We start from the raw sequence: 17971 nt of genomic DNA, 5'->3' as shown, positions 1-17971 counted from the left end.
AAGGGTTTATGGGATATCTTGGTTGGCATGGACAAGTTGGGCTGAGAAGCCTGTTTCTACCCTGTATTACTCTTACTCTATGTTCACCAGCCACTGAGTGTAGGAATTTATCTTCCATTCAGTCCTGCATGTTTAATACTAAAGCGTGTTCAATTTGTACTTTCAACACCACAATGCTGTAGCAGGACTGTGACTTGGAGCAAACATCCAGATGACCTTGCTGCAATGTTAATCCTCTGGTCGCAATAGTCATCCTAAACTGCAAGAAGCCACAATCAATGTATTTTGATCCCTTTCTCATGAGACCTCTTATTCTGCCCCCAGGTTGAAGAAACTGCTGGAACAAGAAAAGTGCTACCAAGCTCGAAAGGAGAAGGAGAACAACAGACGGTTAGGCCGGGTGCGAGAGGAGCTGGTGAAGCTGAAGTCATTTGCACTCATGCTGGTGGATGAGAGGCAGATTCACATTGAGCAGCTCGGCCAACAAGCCCACAAAGTGCAGGAGCTCGGACAGAAGCTCCGGGAAGAGGAAGAGAAGGTGCAAAGCAGCGAGGAGAAGGCCAGGGAGGAGGCACAGAAGGTCTTTCGACTGGAGGCGGAACTCGAACACACATCTGCCAAGTCCGTGCAGGACCTCGACGAGATGACGACAAAACTATCCGATCAGGAGTGTCAGAACCGCCAGTTGCGCCAGAAGCTACCTGCTCTAGTCCACCGGGTTGAGGAGTTGGAGGAAGCCAATAGGGGTCTCCAAAAGGCTGAGGAAGAATTGCAGGAGCTGCGGGATAAAATCAGGCGGGGGGAGTGTGGCAACTCAAGCCTCATGACCGAGGTGGAGAGCCTACGCAAGCGGCTGCTGGAGATGGAGGGGAAAGACGAGGAGATCACCAAGGCGGAGGACCAGGGCAGGGAGCTGAAGAAGAAACTGCAGCATGAAGAGGTCCATAGCAGCAGCTTGAAGCTGGAGGTGGAGAAATTGCAGAAGAGGATGGTGGAGCTGGAGAAGCTGGAAGGTGCTTTTAACAAGAGCAAATCCGAATGCTCCCAATTGCACGTCAGCCTGGATAAAGAGAAGGCTCTAAGCAAGGATCTCTTCAATGAATTGGAAACGGTGAAAGCTCATGTGAAAGACCTGGAATCTTCAGAGACAAGGCTGGGAAAGAGCGAATTCAGCTTGAAAGACGATCTGACAAAGCTGAAATCCTTCACGGTGATGCTGGTGGACCAGAGGAGAGGAGTGGCCGAGAAGCTGAGTCAGGAAGAACAGAAAGTCAACGACCTCAACCATAAGCTCAAAGAGGAACAAAGCAAAACCACGGAGGTGACTGAGAAGCTGATTGAAGAGAGCAAGAAGCTTCTGAAATTGAAGTCGGAGATGGAAGAGAGGGTGTCCACCTTGCTGGGCGAGAGGCAGGAACTGGTGATGAAGCTCAAGGGTGAAGAGCAGAGATCCATCAAGCTGGATGTACAGATGGGCCTGTTGAAGAAGAGGCTTGAGCGAGTGGAGGAGGTTGAGAACGAGTGTCCTGAGGAAGCCCAGCTGGACGGTCCCAAAATGAAGGAGCTGGCGCTGGAAGTGGAGCGTTTGAGGTCCCGGCTTCAGCAGCTGGAGGTAGTGGAGGGCGACCTGCTGAAGACCGAGGACGAATATGACCAGCTGGAGCAGAGGTTCAGGAGCGAGCGGGACAAGGCCAACCTGCTGAGCCAGCAGCTAGATGAGACGAGGGAGCAGGTGGAGCAAGGCGAGGCCGAGTCCCGCAACCGGCTGCGCTTGGAGGAAGGCCGCAGCCGGGAACTGGTGGCTGAGGTACGGGCCCTGAATGAAAAGATCCAGGAGCTCATGGAGAAAGAGGACCAGTTGTCCCAGCTGCAGGCTGACTACGTCAGACTGAGGAAGAGGTTCCAGCAGGAGGAAGGCCGCAACCAAGACCTTTGCTTGGAAGTAGCCGGCATGGCCCGGGAACTGGAGCTGTCCAAGCGTTGCAGCCGGGCGCTGAGGCCCAGCATGGATGGCCGGCGGATGGTGGAGGTGCCGCTGACCTCCACGGCCGTGCAGACGGATGGAGGGATGGCGGCAGAGCAGGATAATGCGGCCGTCTTCATTCGTCAGTCGGTGCAGGAGGAGAACCACCTGATGAGCCACCTCCGGCAGGAGGGTGTCCTGAAGCGGCCCCCGGCTGTGCTGGAGCGTTACCCACCGGCTGCCGGTGAACTGGGAGGCCCGCGGCGCTCCTGGATCCCGTGGGCCAAGAGGAGGGAGGGAGGCCCGGTCTCTGACTCACCGCTGGTGGTCTCTGGTAAACAAGGGCAGCCGCTCCGCATCCGTGTCACCCCCGACCAGGCTGGCGGAGGCACGGCCACGCTGGAGATCAGCAGCCCGGCGGCTGACGAGTTTGTGCCCACCCTGGGGCCTCAGCAACCCCGCATTACCATCATCCCCACCTCCAAGGCCTCACCCGAACCCGTCACCCTCACCACCTTCTCTGGGCTTGGCACTCCGCCCGCCCGGCCCAAGCCTTGGCCTCAGGGCCCACCAGACGCTTGCTCGTCCCCCATCCAGATAGTCACGGTGAGTGCGGTGAGTGGCTCTGAGGCGCAGGAGCTGGCGGCCCGGGCCGTGTTCAGGGTGAGCCCGGACAAGCTGCAGGGAGTCGGGGCCGGAGCCGGGTCAGGCACGGCCGGCCGGCGCTACAGCCCCAACATCATCACCACCACCGAGGACAACAAGATCCACATCCACCTGGGTTCTCTGTACAAGCGACCCGCCGAGCCCCTAATCACCGTGCGCCCACTGCCCGGCCCGGCCGACGGCATGGCCACCGTGCTCCGCTCACCCCGCACCTGCGCTTCACCCAGCAAGATGACCAGCAGCATCGTGATCACCCCCGCCAGCACCTCGCCCACCAGGACCACACCAGCAGCGGTGAGTGGCAGCATCGCCTCTGCAACCTCAGGTCAACGGGGGGGGGGTGGGGATAGAGGGATGTAAAGCGAAATTCCCACCCGCTACAAGTCCCATAGTCCACTAAATTCTGACTCTCTCTCCACCAATTCCACCTGACCTATTGAATTTCTTATTTATCATACATTTTTTTTTATTTCATTGCAATTTACTTTTTTTCCGCAGTAGACTGCATTGCAGCAGCGGAGGCATTTTACACTTCTAAGTGTGAATTGTTCTTCCTACTGAACATGTAGACCACGTTCTCTTATACTGTTGTGTGCTCCAGCACTCGTCGTTTTTGTTCCTGAGTTTCTTGGGAAGAGCATAACATGGTGATCATAGATCATAGCATAGCAGCAGAATTACGCCATTTGGCCCATCGTGTGCTCCGTTCTTCGCTCATGGGATGGGGCAGAATAGTGAGAGAAATAGGTGCACACCTGGATGAGGTTTCAGGAAATAGGGGGTAATGGGGAGCTTGTTACCTAAAAATGGAGAATTCAATATTCATACCGTTGGGTTATGATACTCGAGGAATATGAGGTGCTGTTCTCCAGTTTGCGTGTTCCCTCACTCTGACAATGGAGAAGGCTCAGGACATAGATAGTTATGGGAATGGTTAGCAATCAGGAGATCCAGGCGTCCTGGTGTATCGAGCGCACGTGTTCAGCGAAACAATTGCCTAATCTATGCTTGGTCTCGCTGATGTAAAGGAAGCCACAGATAAGACACAAAATGCTGGAGTAACTCAGCGGGTCAGGCAGCATCTCTGGAGTAAAAAGGTAGGTGACGTTTTGGGTCGGAACCCTTCTTCAGACTGAAAGTAGAAGGAAGCCACATCGGGTTCACCGGATACAGTAGATGAGGTTAGAGAAGTTGCACTACGTGAACCTTAATCTCGCATGGAAGGGCAGCTGGGACAGGAGGTGTAAGGACAGGGGTTGCATCTCCTGCGGTTGCAGTGGAAAGTATCTGGAGAGGGAGCAGTTTGGGTGGGAAGAGATGAGTAACCAAAGGAGTTGCGGAAGGAGTGGTCCCCAGATAAGGGGGTAGGATGGGAAAGATGGGTGGTGGGGTGGGGAAGGGGGGAAATGTCAGGGAATAGTGTGTTAGATATGGTAGCTGCCGTAACATTTCACAGGCCAACCATCATCACTGCCACACCTTGTCCATACCTGGTCCGGCCACGCTCAGGTTACTTTTCACATTGCATATATCTGATCTTAAAACCGAGGTGCTGATAAAATTGCATTATCCTAATAAGCTAATATTGTTCTTCAACTAATCTAAATCTAAAATCTAATCTAATGCCCCAATCCTCTGATGTGGCGTCTAAGTAAGTAAGTAAGTTTATTGGCCAAGTATTCACATACAAGGAATTTGCCTTGGTGCTCCGCCCACAAGTAACAACATGACATACAGTGACAGTTACAAATGACTCAGAAAACAGTAAACATTAATAATAAAACATTAATGATAAAACACCATTGATCAAGCATGTGAACCAACAGAATACCAGATCAAAGGGAGGCTACAGATTTTTGGCTGTTGAGTAAAGCAACTACTCATGGATAAAAACTGTTTTTATGTCTGGCTGTGGCAGCTGTGACAATCCGGAGTCGCCTTCCAGAGGGAAGTGATTCAAAGAGTTTGTGGCCAGGGTGAGAGGGGTCAAAGATGATCTTGCCCGCTCGCTTCCTGGCCCTTGCAGTGTACAGTTCATCAATGGAGGGAAGGTTGCAGCCAATAACCTTCTCTGCTGATCGGACGATTCGCTGCAGCCTCTGGATGTCATGCTTGGTGGCTGAGCCAAACCAGACCATGATGGAAAAGGTGAGAACAGACTCTACGATGGCGGTGTAGAATTGGACCATCATTGCTTGTGGCAGATTGTGCTTCCTCAGCTGTCGTAGGAAGTACATCCTCTGTTGTGCCCCACTTAAGATCCTTGGAGATGATGGTTCCCAGGAACTTAAAAGACTCCACAGATGTGAATGTGGTGTTGTTGATGGTGAGGGGGAGCTCTCCTAAAGTCTACAATCAATTCCACTGTCTTAAGAGCATTGAGTTCTAGGTTGTTGCGACGTCACCAGGATGCCAGCTGTGACACTTCCTGTCTGTAGGCAGATTCCTTCCCATCCTGGATCAGCCCAATCGGGGTTGTGTCGTCCGCAAACTTGAGAAGCTTGACAGAGGTGTCTGTGGAGGTGCAGTCATTGGTGTAGAGAGAGTAGAGGAGAGGAGACAGTACGCAGCCTTGCGGTGCTCCTATGCTGAGCGTTTGCGGGTCCGAGATGTGCTTTCCCAGCCTCACATGCTGCTTCTTGTCTGTCAGGAAGCTGGTGATCCACCGACAGAAGGGTTCAGACACAGTCAACTCGGAAAGTTTGGAGTGTAGTAGCTCTGGCACAATGGTGTTGAATGCAGAGCTAAAATCAACAAACAAAATCCTCGCATAGGTCCCCTGGCGGTCTAGGTGCTGTAGGATGAAGTGCAGGCCCAGGTTGACTGCATCATCCACAGATCCATTGGCCCCGGTCTATCTAGGCCCCGGAATCAAACTTCCTGCCTCTCTAGTCATTGAAATTCCTATCAAAGCCTTTTCCATCTGGAACAACTAATTTACCATTATTATCTAGCACTCTTCCCATGCCAATATATTATTTGTTTTATTTCATAATTACATTTTTTTAATTTAACATCTGCATGCTGACATGAGAGTGGGCCCAGGTTATCACTGGCCTGTTTTTTTTTTGTTTTAAATCCCCCCCCCTCCTTATTGCGAAGGGGATATGGAACTCCAGCTTGGAGATCCATATTCATTTCAGACCACCATCTCTCACATGAGCAGAAACACTTCTTAATGCAACTCCTGAAAGCCTCATTTAACAAGGTATCTCGAGATCCTTGCTGAAGTAAATATTTAATTGCTCCATGTTTGTACATATCACAATGAAACACACCTGACTCTCTCTTGATTATTTATGGTAGAGAATATTAAAAACAAGCTGTATACCAATTTTTTCCTGATCTTGCCTTCAGTGAGTTCAGAGACCAACCCTCTAACTTTAGGTTAGATTTATTATTGTTGCATTTATTATTTATTCACATTTATTTTCATGTATTGAGGTACAGTGAAAAGCTTTGTTTTGCATGTTATTCACTCGTCAGATAATACTATACATAAATACAATCAAGCCAAATATGAGTACAATAGCTAGAGCCAAGGGAATGAAATATAGCTCTCGGCATTGAAGTGTCTAGAAACAGTGCTAGATTTACAGGTAGGAAAGAGATTTTAAAGATCATGGTGATTGTATCGGATGATAGTAGATCCTCCTCTGGCACAGCATGCAAAACATCGCCAAGCTCCAGCACCATCTTACACACCTTAACTATCCAGTCACCATTCATGCATCCTTCCTATACCCCGAAAATACTTTCAAAATTGTCCAGAGCAATAAAATTCAGTTCTTCACTGTTGATCAACTATTTCTTGATGGTATTGAAAATAAAAATCATAGTCCTTGATGTCATATAAAACACATGCCATTTTATTCCCATTAATCATAAGACCAGTCTTAAAATAACATTACTGAAAGAGCTTGAGTTTTGGCTTGACAGGAATCCAATTGAACTCCACGAGCCTTCCTTTCTTAAGAAAATAACATAACAAAGTGCTCATTCTATCTATCTCTCTCACTTTCTCTCTCTATATATATATATAGGTATATGTGTATATGTATATATGTGTATATATATATATATATATGAGTGTATATAAATGTGTGTGTGTGTGTATGTGTATATATATCATTGTTATATGTATATATTGTTTGTGCCTATAAGTAGCTATAAATATATATTTGTACCGATATTTGCACAAAAATGTCACACAATAGCGCAACAAATTTAGGCCAACCTTACTCAGCATGGTCCTGGGATGTGTAGTATCAATTTTCGTTCAGAATTTACAAGTTATTGATGATCAAGTAAAACTTAACAAAAATTACAACAGCACCCCCATTTGCCGTCTTTACTTGACTGCAGTCACAAAGAGCACCCAACGGGTCCTCAGCTGCGCCTGCGCAGGGTTGGGGCCTTTCCCCATTTTCAGATCGCCATCTTTTTTCTTCGCGTCTACTTGCCTGGCCTCACAATGGGTACCCAATGGCCTCAGGTGGTAAGCTTCTATTTTACAAATGCCTCCATGGGTCCTTTCTGCCCCCTGGGGTTGGAGCTGGTCAGGGGGCAGGGAAAGGCCACGCCGGTGACCCAGGACCAGGGCGCTGGGGCTGGGCTGGGGGCAGCGACGCTGCTGCTCCAGGCCTGTGCAGCGGGGTCCGGGGGTGAGTAGAGGCCACGCTGGGGTCTTGGGGCTGGGTCTGGGGGTGGCGGCACTGCTGCTCCGGGCCCTCGGAGAGGGAGAGGAGCGGGACCCGGGCAAAGACTAGGTCGTAGCCTCAGCCTCTCCCTCCCCCTCCCCCGGCTCCATGCCGCTCGCCCCCCCACCTCAAGTACAACTTCATCGCCGGCGTGGTGGAGAAAACGGGGCCGGCAGTTTTCCTGGGGAGGTCCTGGGGAGGTGAGTGGGGGGATTGAGGGAGAGGAGGGGGTAGGGAAGGAGAGGGAGGGGAAAGTGGGGGAGGAAGGGGGGGGGTGGAGTGAGGGAGGAAGGGGGGGGGGGGGAGGGAGAGGAGGGGGGGGGGGGAGGGGGGTGGGGAGGGGTGGGATAGGGATAGTGGGAGAGGATGCGGGGGGTAGGGAGGGGAGATGGAGTAGGTTGTTGAGGCAGGGACAATAATAACATTTAAAAGACATTTTGACAGGCACATGGATAGGAAAGGCTTAGAGGCATCTTGGATGGTGCGGAAAAGCTGGGCCATTTTGTGTAAGATTAATGTATGAGCATTGTGTGCTGGGCATGTGAGCCTTCCCAGCAGAATTGACCAGGTGTAATTTGTGCCTCGTTCTATGATGTTGACCTGGACATGGACCCACATTGTTTTGCACATCCTGCCAGTGATTGTGGAGGATTTTGAAGGTGGGTGGCATTTACCCGGTACCTTGTGGTGCCTGCAGTGGGTGGCCCACATTTCAGAAGCATTCAGAAGGGTGAGGATCATTGCTGCTCAATAGACTGAGTTTTGTGCTACTTTGAGGTCCTCCTTTTTCAGTACTCTTTGCCTCTGCTGGCTAACAGTAGTGATGGCACACTCGAAGTGGGTTCCATCATCAATGTCTGCCTTCAATAAGATGTGAAACATGCAATTTTAAAATATTACTAAAATTCTCATCTTGTTTGTGTGTGTGTGTGTGTGTGTGTTCTGGAAACTCTGCCAAAACGGTACACAATAGTGTTACAACTTTTGTCCCACCTTACCATTGTCCTGCGGTGTGCATTAGCCAAGTTTTGAACAGATTGATGGTATATTTTACGTTATTAATATTTTAAGCTTTATAAAATCACTTTTCCACTTGCCTTGCACGTCAATCGTGATTTTCATTTACATTGATTTTATTCTTAAATCTCAAATTTATTCTTCAATCAAATTCTTCCATTTTCATCAGCAGCTAACATTGTATTTAGGTTATTTTTAAGAAAAAACGTGATTTTTATTGAGAATTTTAAAAAAAAATCTTTGTGGGGGGTGGGATAAGGGGGAGGTGAGGAGTGGGGGGGAGCAGGTGGATAGAGGGAGAGGAGGGGGTAGGGAGGGGATAGGGGTTAGGGAGGGAGGGAGTAACCGGGTAGGGGGAAAGGGAGGGAGAGATGAGGGAGGCGGAGAGGGGAAAGAAGTGGGAGGGTGAAGAGGAGGGGGAGGGAGTGCTGGGGAATGGAGGAGGATAAGGGTAGGAAGAGGGATGGTGAGGTAATGGAGGGGGGGATAGGAGGGGGGGAGGGGGGGAGGGGCAGAAGCAGAGGACGGTTGGTGGAGGGTGGGGAGAGGGAGGATCATGGAGGGGGAGAATATGGGACTGAAGAGGGCGAGTGAGATGCGTTCACATCGATCTTGTATTTTACAGGTTATTGCCATTGTAAACTTTAAAAACATCGCAGTTGCGCTCCCACTTGCCGGCCGTTCCTGTGCAGTTTGGGGAGAGCTGCTGTGACTCGCGTCACAACGGGGATCTCTGGCGTCACAATGGGATCCCGTCAGCCGTGCCTGCGCAGTTGGGGGCTATGGGTCAGTGGTGGAATATTGCCTTGGGGGACGGCCCCAACGGGTCCACACCTGATCTAGTTGTTCCCTAAAGGGCTGTCCCACTTACGCAATTTTTTTCGGGGACTGCCGGCACCCGTCATAGTCGTAGCAGGTCACTGAAAATTTTCAACGTGTTGAAAATCCAACGGCGACCAGAAAAAGGTACGACTCTTTGGGCTACTCATGACCACACAGGGGTTACCCCACGACCATGTGGCGACAACCTAGATACCTGGATTAGCCAAATAAATTGTGTAAGTGGGACAGGCCCTTAACACTGTGGACTATCATTGTCACAGGCCAGTGCTGTGGAGGATCTTTGTGTTGCTTTTAACGCATTAGACCTTTCGATGAACCTCTTCTCATCCATATCATTCATTGGTGAGTTCGAAGTACAAGATAGTGCAAGTGCTGGCAGGAAAAGGATGAATCACAAGAAGTGCAAGTGCTGGCAGGAAAAGGATGAATCACATTATGTAGCAGCCAAGGGTTAGCTTGAGTGCTGAGCAGGGAAATCCCAATCCCTTTTGAAATAGTTATTTCTGCTTAGAAAATATTTTCACTGGGATTCTGTGCAATATACTATGTGCATGGAGCAATATTTCCTATAAACAGCAAACTGGAATACTTTCTGTGCCTTTCTATGGGGGAAAATGTATGCCTCGCGCATCTATAAATTTTGACCTGGATTTGCTCTGCTACCTTTTTCAATGTTCTTAGTTCTACTTGGGTATGGCTTGATTGTATTCGTGTAAAGTATTTGATTTAATTGTATAGCATGCAAACAAAAGCTCTTTACTGTATCTTGGTACTCATGACAATAATATACTTTAAACTTTAGCGATACAGCGTGGAATCAAGCCCTTCAGTCCACCCTTACCAACGATCACCCCACACACTAGCACTATCCCACAAACTAGGCACTATTTACACTTTACAGAAGCCAATTAAACTACAAACCTGTACGTCTTTGGAGTGTGGGAGCAAACCAGAGCGCCCAGAGAAAAACTATGCGATCACAGGGAGAACGTACAAACTGCGTACAGGTAGCACCCGTAGTCGGGATCTAACAGGGGTCTCTGGCGCTGTAAGGCAGTAACTTTACTGCTGCACCACTCTGCCACCCTGTAATGGCGATGATAGCCCAATACCAATGACAACACACCAGAACTAAGTTGCTGCTGTCTTTGCATGAACATCTACATGACAAAATCATTGAAATTCCTTGTACTCGATGCATAGGAACAGCAGTTTAAAGGCAAATCATTTACTGTCGTAAAAGGGCTCAGCACATTTTTGCAATATCTAATTTATCTTCCTTTAAAAAGTCATCAGCAACAGTGGTAAAAATATTGGTTTGATAATTCTCAAATGAAAGCAGACAGACGGAATGGTTTTGTGCTGTGAGGGTACACTATTCTGCACCCTGTATCTTTCTCTTTGCTCTACCTATTGCATTTGAAGGACACAAAGTGCTTGAGTAACCCAGTAGGTCAGGTAGCATTTCTGGAGAAAATGGAGTGGTGATGTTTAGGGTTGAGTCCCTCTTGACTATGAGTTACTCTGCTGCCTGACCTGTTGTGTCTCTCTCACACTTTGTGCTCTACAATCAGTCTGCAGAAGGGTCTTGACCTTAAACGTTACCTATCCATGTTCTCCTGAGATGGTGCCTAACCTGCTGAGTTATTCCAGCATTTTGTGTCCATTTGTGTATTAACCAGCATCTGCGTTCCTTGTTTCTGCAGTATTGCCTCATTCATATTGCCATAGAAGGATGCAATACCCTATCTATTCAGTTCATGATCTTGTACACCTCTATAAAATCACCCCTCATCCTCCTGTGCTCTGAGGAATAAAGTTCTACCTAGCCTGCCCTGCCTCTCCCTATAGTTAGCCTCTCAAGTCATATATTTTAGGTTTTAGAGGTATATCCTTTCTGGATGTTTTATACCTAATGGGTAACTGGTCCTGGAAAATTTGGTTTGAAGACTCTTATTTAAAACGATGAGAGCTAATTAAAGGAGATACAGGAACTGCAGATGCTGGTTTACAAAGTGCTGAAGTTTTCTCCCTCCACCCCTCGCAGAAGGGTGGCGCAGTGGTAGAGATGCTGTCTTACAGCGCCAGAGACCCAGGTTCGATCCTGACTACGGATGGGCTGTCTGTAGGGAGTTTATACGTTCTCCTCGTGACCTGCGTAAAGTTTCGCTGGGATCTCCGGTTTACTCCCACACTGCAAATACGTACAGGTAATTGTAGGTAATTAGCTTGGTAAAATTGTAAATTGTCCCTAGTGTATGTAAGATAATAGTGTGCGGGGATCACTGGTCGAAATAGACTCAGTCGCCTGAAGGGCCTGTTTCCACGCTGTATCTCTAAACTAAACTGAACAAGGGTTGCGAGCCGAAACATCACCTATCTGTGGTCTCCAGAGATGCTGCCTGACCCGCTGAGTTACTCCAGCAGTTTGTGACTTTTTAATGCTAATTAAAATTTTGCTTTGTAAAATAATTGATATGGACAGCATGTTTATATAATTGCTTTTTCTTCCTTTCCATACAGACAGCACAGGAGGGGTCAGCACCTCGACCTGCACCTACTCGCATCCCCATGTCAAAAGGTATGAAAGCAGGAAAACCGGTAGTGCCAGCCATGGCAGCAGGAGGTGTGGCAAAGTATGAATCTCGTGCTGAAAGCCAGTCAATGAGAATTGAACTGAAGAAGTCTCCAGTCAGCAGTTCTGCCCCTCAAGCTGTGGGGAAGGGCTGAGCACGGAGGCCTTAGGGGTAGGTGGAGGCGTTACTGCTCCCATGGAGATCACCCCTTGTTGGTAAACTTCGCCTTCCCTTGCACAAACTAACTTGCAAGTCTGCTCCGAGCTTGTCGAATAACATACTAACTTTGTGTTCAGTGATCATTAAAACTACTATTACCATAACACTGACATTGCATTGGCCCAGTGGTGAAAGTGAGAAAGTTATGCTTTTTTACACAGAGGGTGGTGAGTGATTGGAATGCGCTGCTGGGGATGTTGGTTGGAGCAGCTATGATAGTGGTATTTAAGAGACTTTTGCATAGGCATCTGGCGAGAAAAGTAAAACTGGGAAAGCGGCTCAACGTGGCTGACGAGGGAAGTCAAGGATTGTGTTAAATCCAAGGAAGAGGCCAGATTGGCCAGAAGAAGCAGCAAACTAGAGGACTGGGAGAAATTTAGAACTCAACAGAGGATGACAAAGGGGTTAATTAAGAGGGGGGGGGGGGAAAGAGTGTGAAAGAAAGCTTGCAAGGAACATAAAAACTGACTAAAAGTTTCTTAAGGTATATAAAAAGGAAAAGATTAGTGAAGACAAATTTAGGTCCCTTACAGTAAGAGACAGGTGAATTTATAATGGGGAAACAAGGAAATGGCAGAACAATTAAACGAGTACTTTGGTTCTGTCTTCACTAAGGAAGACAAAAATCTCCTGGAAATACTAGGACTGATTATGAAGTGGGAGGAACTGAAGGGAATTTACATTAGTCAGAAAATGATGTTAGGTAAACTATTTGGACTGGGTCAGATAAATCCCCAGGACCTGATGGTCTGCATCCCAGAGTACTCGAGGAGGAGGCTCTAGAAATCATGGATGCATTGGTGATCATTTTCCAATGTTCTCTTGACTCTGGATCGGTTCCTGTGGACTGGAGGGTAGCTAATGTAACCCCACTTTGTAAGAAAGGAGGGAGAGAGAAAACGGGGAATTTATGGACCAGTTAGCCATATATTGGTCGTGGGGAAGGTGCTGGAGTCGATTATTAAAGATGTTATAGCAGTCGCATTTGGAAAGCAGTGATGGGATTGGTCAAAGTCAGCATGGATTTATGATGAGGAAATCATGCTTGACTGATCGTTTGGAATTTTTTGAGGATGTAACAAGTAGAATAGATAAGGGAGAGCCAGTGGATGTGATGTATCTGAACTTTCAAAAAGCCTTTGACAAGGACCCACACAAGAGATTAGTGTGCAAAATTAGAGCACATGGTATTGGGGGTAGGGTATTGACATGGATAGAGAACTGGTTGGCAGATAGAAAGCAAAGAGTAGGAATTAACTGGTCCTTTTCAGAATGGCAGGCAGTGACTAGTGGGGCGCCGCAAGGCTCAGTGCTGGAATCCCAGATGTTTACAATATATTTTAACGATTTAGACAAGTTAAATATGACATCTCTAAGTTTGCGAATGACACAAAGCTGGATGGCAGTGTGAGCTACGAGGAGGATGCTATGAGGCTGCAAGGTGGCTTGGATAGGTTAGGTGAGTGGGCAGAAGCATGGCAGATGCAGAAGAATGTGGATAAATGTGAGGTTATCCACTTTGGTGGCAAGAACAGAAAGGCAGATTATTATCTGAATCGTGTCAGTTTAGTAGAAAGGGGAGGTGCAACGAGACCTGGATGTGCTTGTACATCAGTCACTGAAAGTAAACATGTAGGTCCAGCAGGCAGTGAAAAAAGCTTATGGCATATTGGCCTTCATTGCAAGAGGATTTGAGTTTAGGAGCAAGGAGTGCCCTGGTGCGACCACACCTGGAGTATTGTGTGCAATTTTGGTCTCCTGATTCGAGGAAGGACATTATTGCTATTGAGGGAGTCCAGCGTAAGTTTACCAGGTTAATTCCCGGGATGGCGGGACTGACACATAATGAAAGAATGGGTCGACTGGGCTTGTATTCGCTGGAATTTAGTAGGATGAGAGGGAAACTTATAGAAAAATATAAAATTATTCGAGGAATGGACATTCTTCGAGGTTTTGGCAGGGTAGATCCAGGAAATTTGTTCCCAATGTTGGGAGAGTCCAGAACCAGGGGGTCACAGCTTAAAAATAAGGGTAGGCCACTTAGGACTGAGATGAGGAAAAACGTTTTCACCCAGAGAGTTGTGAATCTGTGGAATTCTTTGCCACAAAAGGCAGTGGAGCCGAATTCACTGGATGTTTTCAAGAAACAGTTATATTTAGCTCTTGGGGCTAAGGGAATCGAGGGATGTGGGGGGGAAAGCCAGGACGGGGTACTGATGTTGGATGATCAGCCATGATCATATTGAATGGCGGTGCCGTCTCGAAGGACTGAATGGCCCACTCCTGCACCTATTTTCTATGTTTCTATGATATGCAAGGATATGGATTATGTGCAGGGAGATAAGAATTGGTCTTGGCATCATGTGTGGTGTAGATATTGTGGGCCAATGTGCCAGTTCTTGAGCTATACTGTTCTATGTAATACTTAAATCTAATTCTAAATTCAACCATAATCATTCTCACTGCTCTTTCAACATTGTCCTACATGTAAAAGGTTATTTAGAATTGCATTTGCAGAAGAGGATGGAAAGGGATGGGATATAATAAAAAGTATATATTAACTAAATTGGCTAAAGTGGTAATTTGAAGCACGCTATTGTGCTTTGTCTGTGTTGTGTTAATAGCAGGCCTGTTGGACATGACTTGTGGGCCAGGCTATTGTAGTAGTGTATTAGGTGCTGCTGGATGTTGGACTGACCATGTCTGAGCAGTAAAAGTCAAACTCTGGGAACTTGCTATAATATAAAGTTCTGTTTGAAGTGAAATTTTCAGTAATCTCGGTCACATCGCAAGTTAATGGAAAATGAAGGGGAATTCATCAAAATGTTACTGTTATAGAGCACATTGTCTTTCTGTCAGCTTGTGGTTTTGCTCCTATGCTTTTCTTTACATGAGAAATTTGGTTTTACATCTAATGTTTTAATCATGTTTCCATTATTGAAATTCTATCAACAGATTTAACTATGATGCCTGTGACCTGTCAAGTTGAGCATGACGTCTCTTTGGACATCATAACTCATTTTAGTGTTTGCATTAGAATTGGTTTTGATGAAATGAAATTTCTTTATAAGTTGTGCTTTATTCAAGTGAGCTGTTTTGTCACACTTTGAAAGCCGCTTTGAAAGAATGTTTTGGGTTGGGATTGAACCAGAACAACAACCTTGCTCTCAATGTTAGTAAAACCGAGGAGTTGATTGATCTCTTTATAAGAGGAAAGCCGAGGATCCACAGACCTGCCTTCATCGATGGGTCTGTGGTGGATAGAGTCAACAATTGGGTAGATGCTGTTGCACCCGCTGAGTTTCTCCAGCATTTTTGTGTACCTTTGATTTTCCAGCATCTGCAGTTTCTTCTTAAACACTTCTCTAAACCTATCCGGGAGTACAGTAGAGGGCATAATGATCAGTTGCATCACGGCCTGGTTCAGCAACCTGTACCCAGGAATTAAAAAGATTACAAAAAGTGGTGGACACTGCCCATCCATTGTGGTTACTGACATCCCCACCATCAAAGGGATCTATAGAAGGCGCTGCCTCAAAATGGCAGCTGGCAGCATCAAAGACCCACACCATCCTGGCGACGCTCCCATTTCATTCTTGCCAATGGGAAGAAGATATAAGAGTTTGAAAACTAACTGCCAGGTTCAGGAGCAGTTTCTTCCCATCTAACCATCAGACTCTTGAATAGTACAAACTCCAATTGAACTACAAACTATCTTGGTTGCACTAGGGACTTCAGGCATCTTTTTGCACTAATAATGCTTTGAATTTATTAAACTTTTAAAAATTGTTTTACATTATCTATGAGTACTGTTTACAGACCTGTTATGCTACTGCAAGTAAGAATTTCAATCTGTTTTATTTTTCGGTACATGTAACTCTTGACTTGACTCTTCAGAGTGATTGTAGTAGTGGGGAGAAAGCTGGAAGAGAGGTGGGGGCAAGACTAAGCCTGGCAAATGGTAGCTGGACACAGGTTAGGATTTTTTGATTGGCAGATGGTTGGACAAAGGCCAGAGATGAAAAGACAAAGTGTGAGGTAGAATAGACTAAAGGGCCTGTCCCACTTGGCGATTTTTGTTGGCGACCTCCGGCATCATTGACCGACTTATTAGGTCACTGAAAAATTTGCCGCGTGATGCACAGTGTTTTACCAAGTGTTGCACCAATATTGTTTTTTTCGCCGCTAGATTTTGAAATGTTCAAAATCTTTTGGTGACACTGATATGACGCCGGCAGTCACAGAAAAAATCGCCAAGTGGGACAAGCCGTTAATAGTTGCTCTCCATCTCAGAATGGAGGCAATGGTGCCTTATACACTGGCATCGGCTCAGATCCTTTCTGAAATCTATCTTTCTTTTAAATTACTTGGTCTACAACACAGGCTTGCTGTAAAATACTTCCAATTGTTTTTATGTTGAACACGAAATTGATCGAATAAATAGAATTTGTCGGAAATATCAGAACATTTGATTTGCCACACTGACATGTTGAACAGTTCAACAATTTGGGTGTACATTTTGAATCTCCAGCATCAATGCCAAACATTACTTTTCCTTTGGAACTTAAGTTTGAACCTGGCTTTAATTGGTTGATGTAACAAATGTACCACCTAGTGGCAGTTGGGCAATCATTCATCTTTAAGCAAGACCAGGAAATCATATTTTCCTGTTCTTTAGGGACATTCTGATGAGAAATTAATATCAAGGATTAAAAATGTACGGCTCTGTAGTCACAAGGAACTGCAGATGCTGGAATCTTGAGTAAAGCACAAAGTGCTGGAGTAACTCTGTGGGTCAGGCTGCCTGATCCACTGAGTTACTCCAGCACTTTGTGTCCTTTTGGATATTAACCAGCATCTGCAGTTCTTTGTTTCAATGCTATTTGGATGGCTCTGCCACAGGTACGAAGCTCCTTTTGTGCTCTAGGATTTCCTGATTAGGAAAGTCTATTTCAAAGTATTTTAATGTTAAAAAGTAAACCATCACATTGTTGCACTTTAGAACATTTTACATAAAAGTTTGCTTATGGCAAATCCCCTAATAATTGCTTATTTAGACATAAATAATTCACGGCAAATTTGAATTATTGTGCTTAAGAAGGAACTGCAGATGCCAGAGTGAGGCCCACCATGGCCAGAGTGAGGCCCACCATAAATTGGAGGAGCAGCACCTCATATTTCGCTTGGGCAGTTTGCACCCCAGCGGTATGAACATTGACTTCAGGTAGTCCCTACTTTCTCCTCGACTTCTCAGCTCTTCCTCAGCCCACTGGCTCCACCTCTTCCTTTCTTCTTCGGAACCCTCCACCCTCACATTAGTCTGAAGAAGGGTTTCGACCCGAAATGTTGCCTATTTCCTTCGCTCCATAGATGCTGCCTCACCCGCTGAGTTTCACCAGCATTTTTGTCCATCGTGAATTATTGTGCCCTGTGTTCTCAAATATTGACTCTTGGCTTGGGTATGTTACTACCTGGTGGCTGCTGCCACGGTGGTAGAGTTGCTGTCTTACAGTGGCAGAGACCCAGGTTTGATCCTGACTACCCATGACCTAAGTGTGTTTTCTCCAGGGTGCTCCAGTTTCCTCCCACATTCCAAAGACTTACAGCCTTTTGGCTAATTGTCTTGGTTAAATTGTCCCTAGTATGTGCAGGGTAGTGTTAGTGTGCAGGGATCATTGGTCGGTGGCTGAAGGGCCTGTTTCAGTGCTGTTTCTCTAACCCTTTGCCAAATGGTCATTCTTGTAGAACAAAGATATTTGTTCTACCTTTGATCATATAATTAGAAACAGATTGCACAAAGGTAGTGCAGTTAGCCCCTTCTGGCAGTGTCACCATTCATTGGGTTAGTGGCCAATTTGCGACCAAATTTAATTGACCATCGTATACTGCATTTTTTCCGGCACAAATCTATGAATCACTGATTAAAAATTAACAGTTAACCAAGCATCAATTGTTGTTTGCAGAAGAGTATACCAAATCTCCACAAT

The 17971-nt window shown here is 46.5% G+C and overlaps 1 protein-coding gene across 3 annotated transcripts in view; it reads left to right on the top strand.

The window, feature by feature from the left end:
- LOC129699557 (filamin-A-interacting protein 1-like) overlaps positions 1–17971 on the top strand; it is a 137958-nt gene that overhangs the window by 106288 nt on the left and 13699 nt on the right. For 2 of the 3 annotated variants that reach the window (XM_055639463.1, XM_055639465.1), the window contains 2 exons: positions 325–2923; positions 11713–11936. In XM_055639463.1, coding sequence (XP_055495438.1) covers positions 325–2923; positions 11713–11919 — 2806 coding nt within the window. In that variant the 3' untranslated portion in view covers positions 11920–11936. The remainder of the gene's footprint in view (positions 1–324; positions 2924–11712; positions 11937–17971) is intronic. The other variant, XM_055639464.1, reaches the window with a different exon arrangement.

The sequence above is a fragment of the Leucoraja erinacea genome, chromosome 8, assembly GCF_028641065.1.
Source record: "Leucoraja erinacea ecotype New England chromosome 8, Leri_hhj_1, whole genome shotgun sequence".
Classification (NCBI taxonomy): Eukaryota; Metazoa; Chordata; class Chondrichthyes; order Rajiformes; family Rajidae; genus Leucoraja; species Leucoraja erinaceus.
Note: the sequence above shows the minus strand (reverse complement) of the source record. Positions and strands in the feature narration are given on the sequence as shown.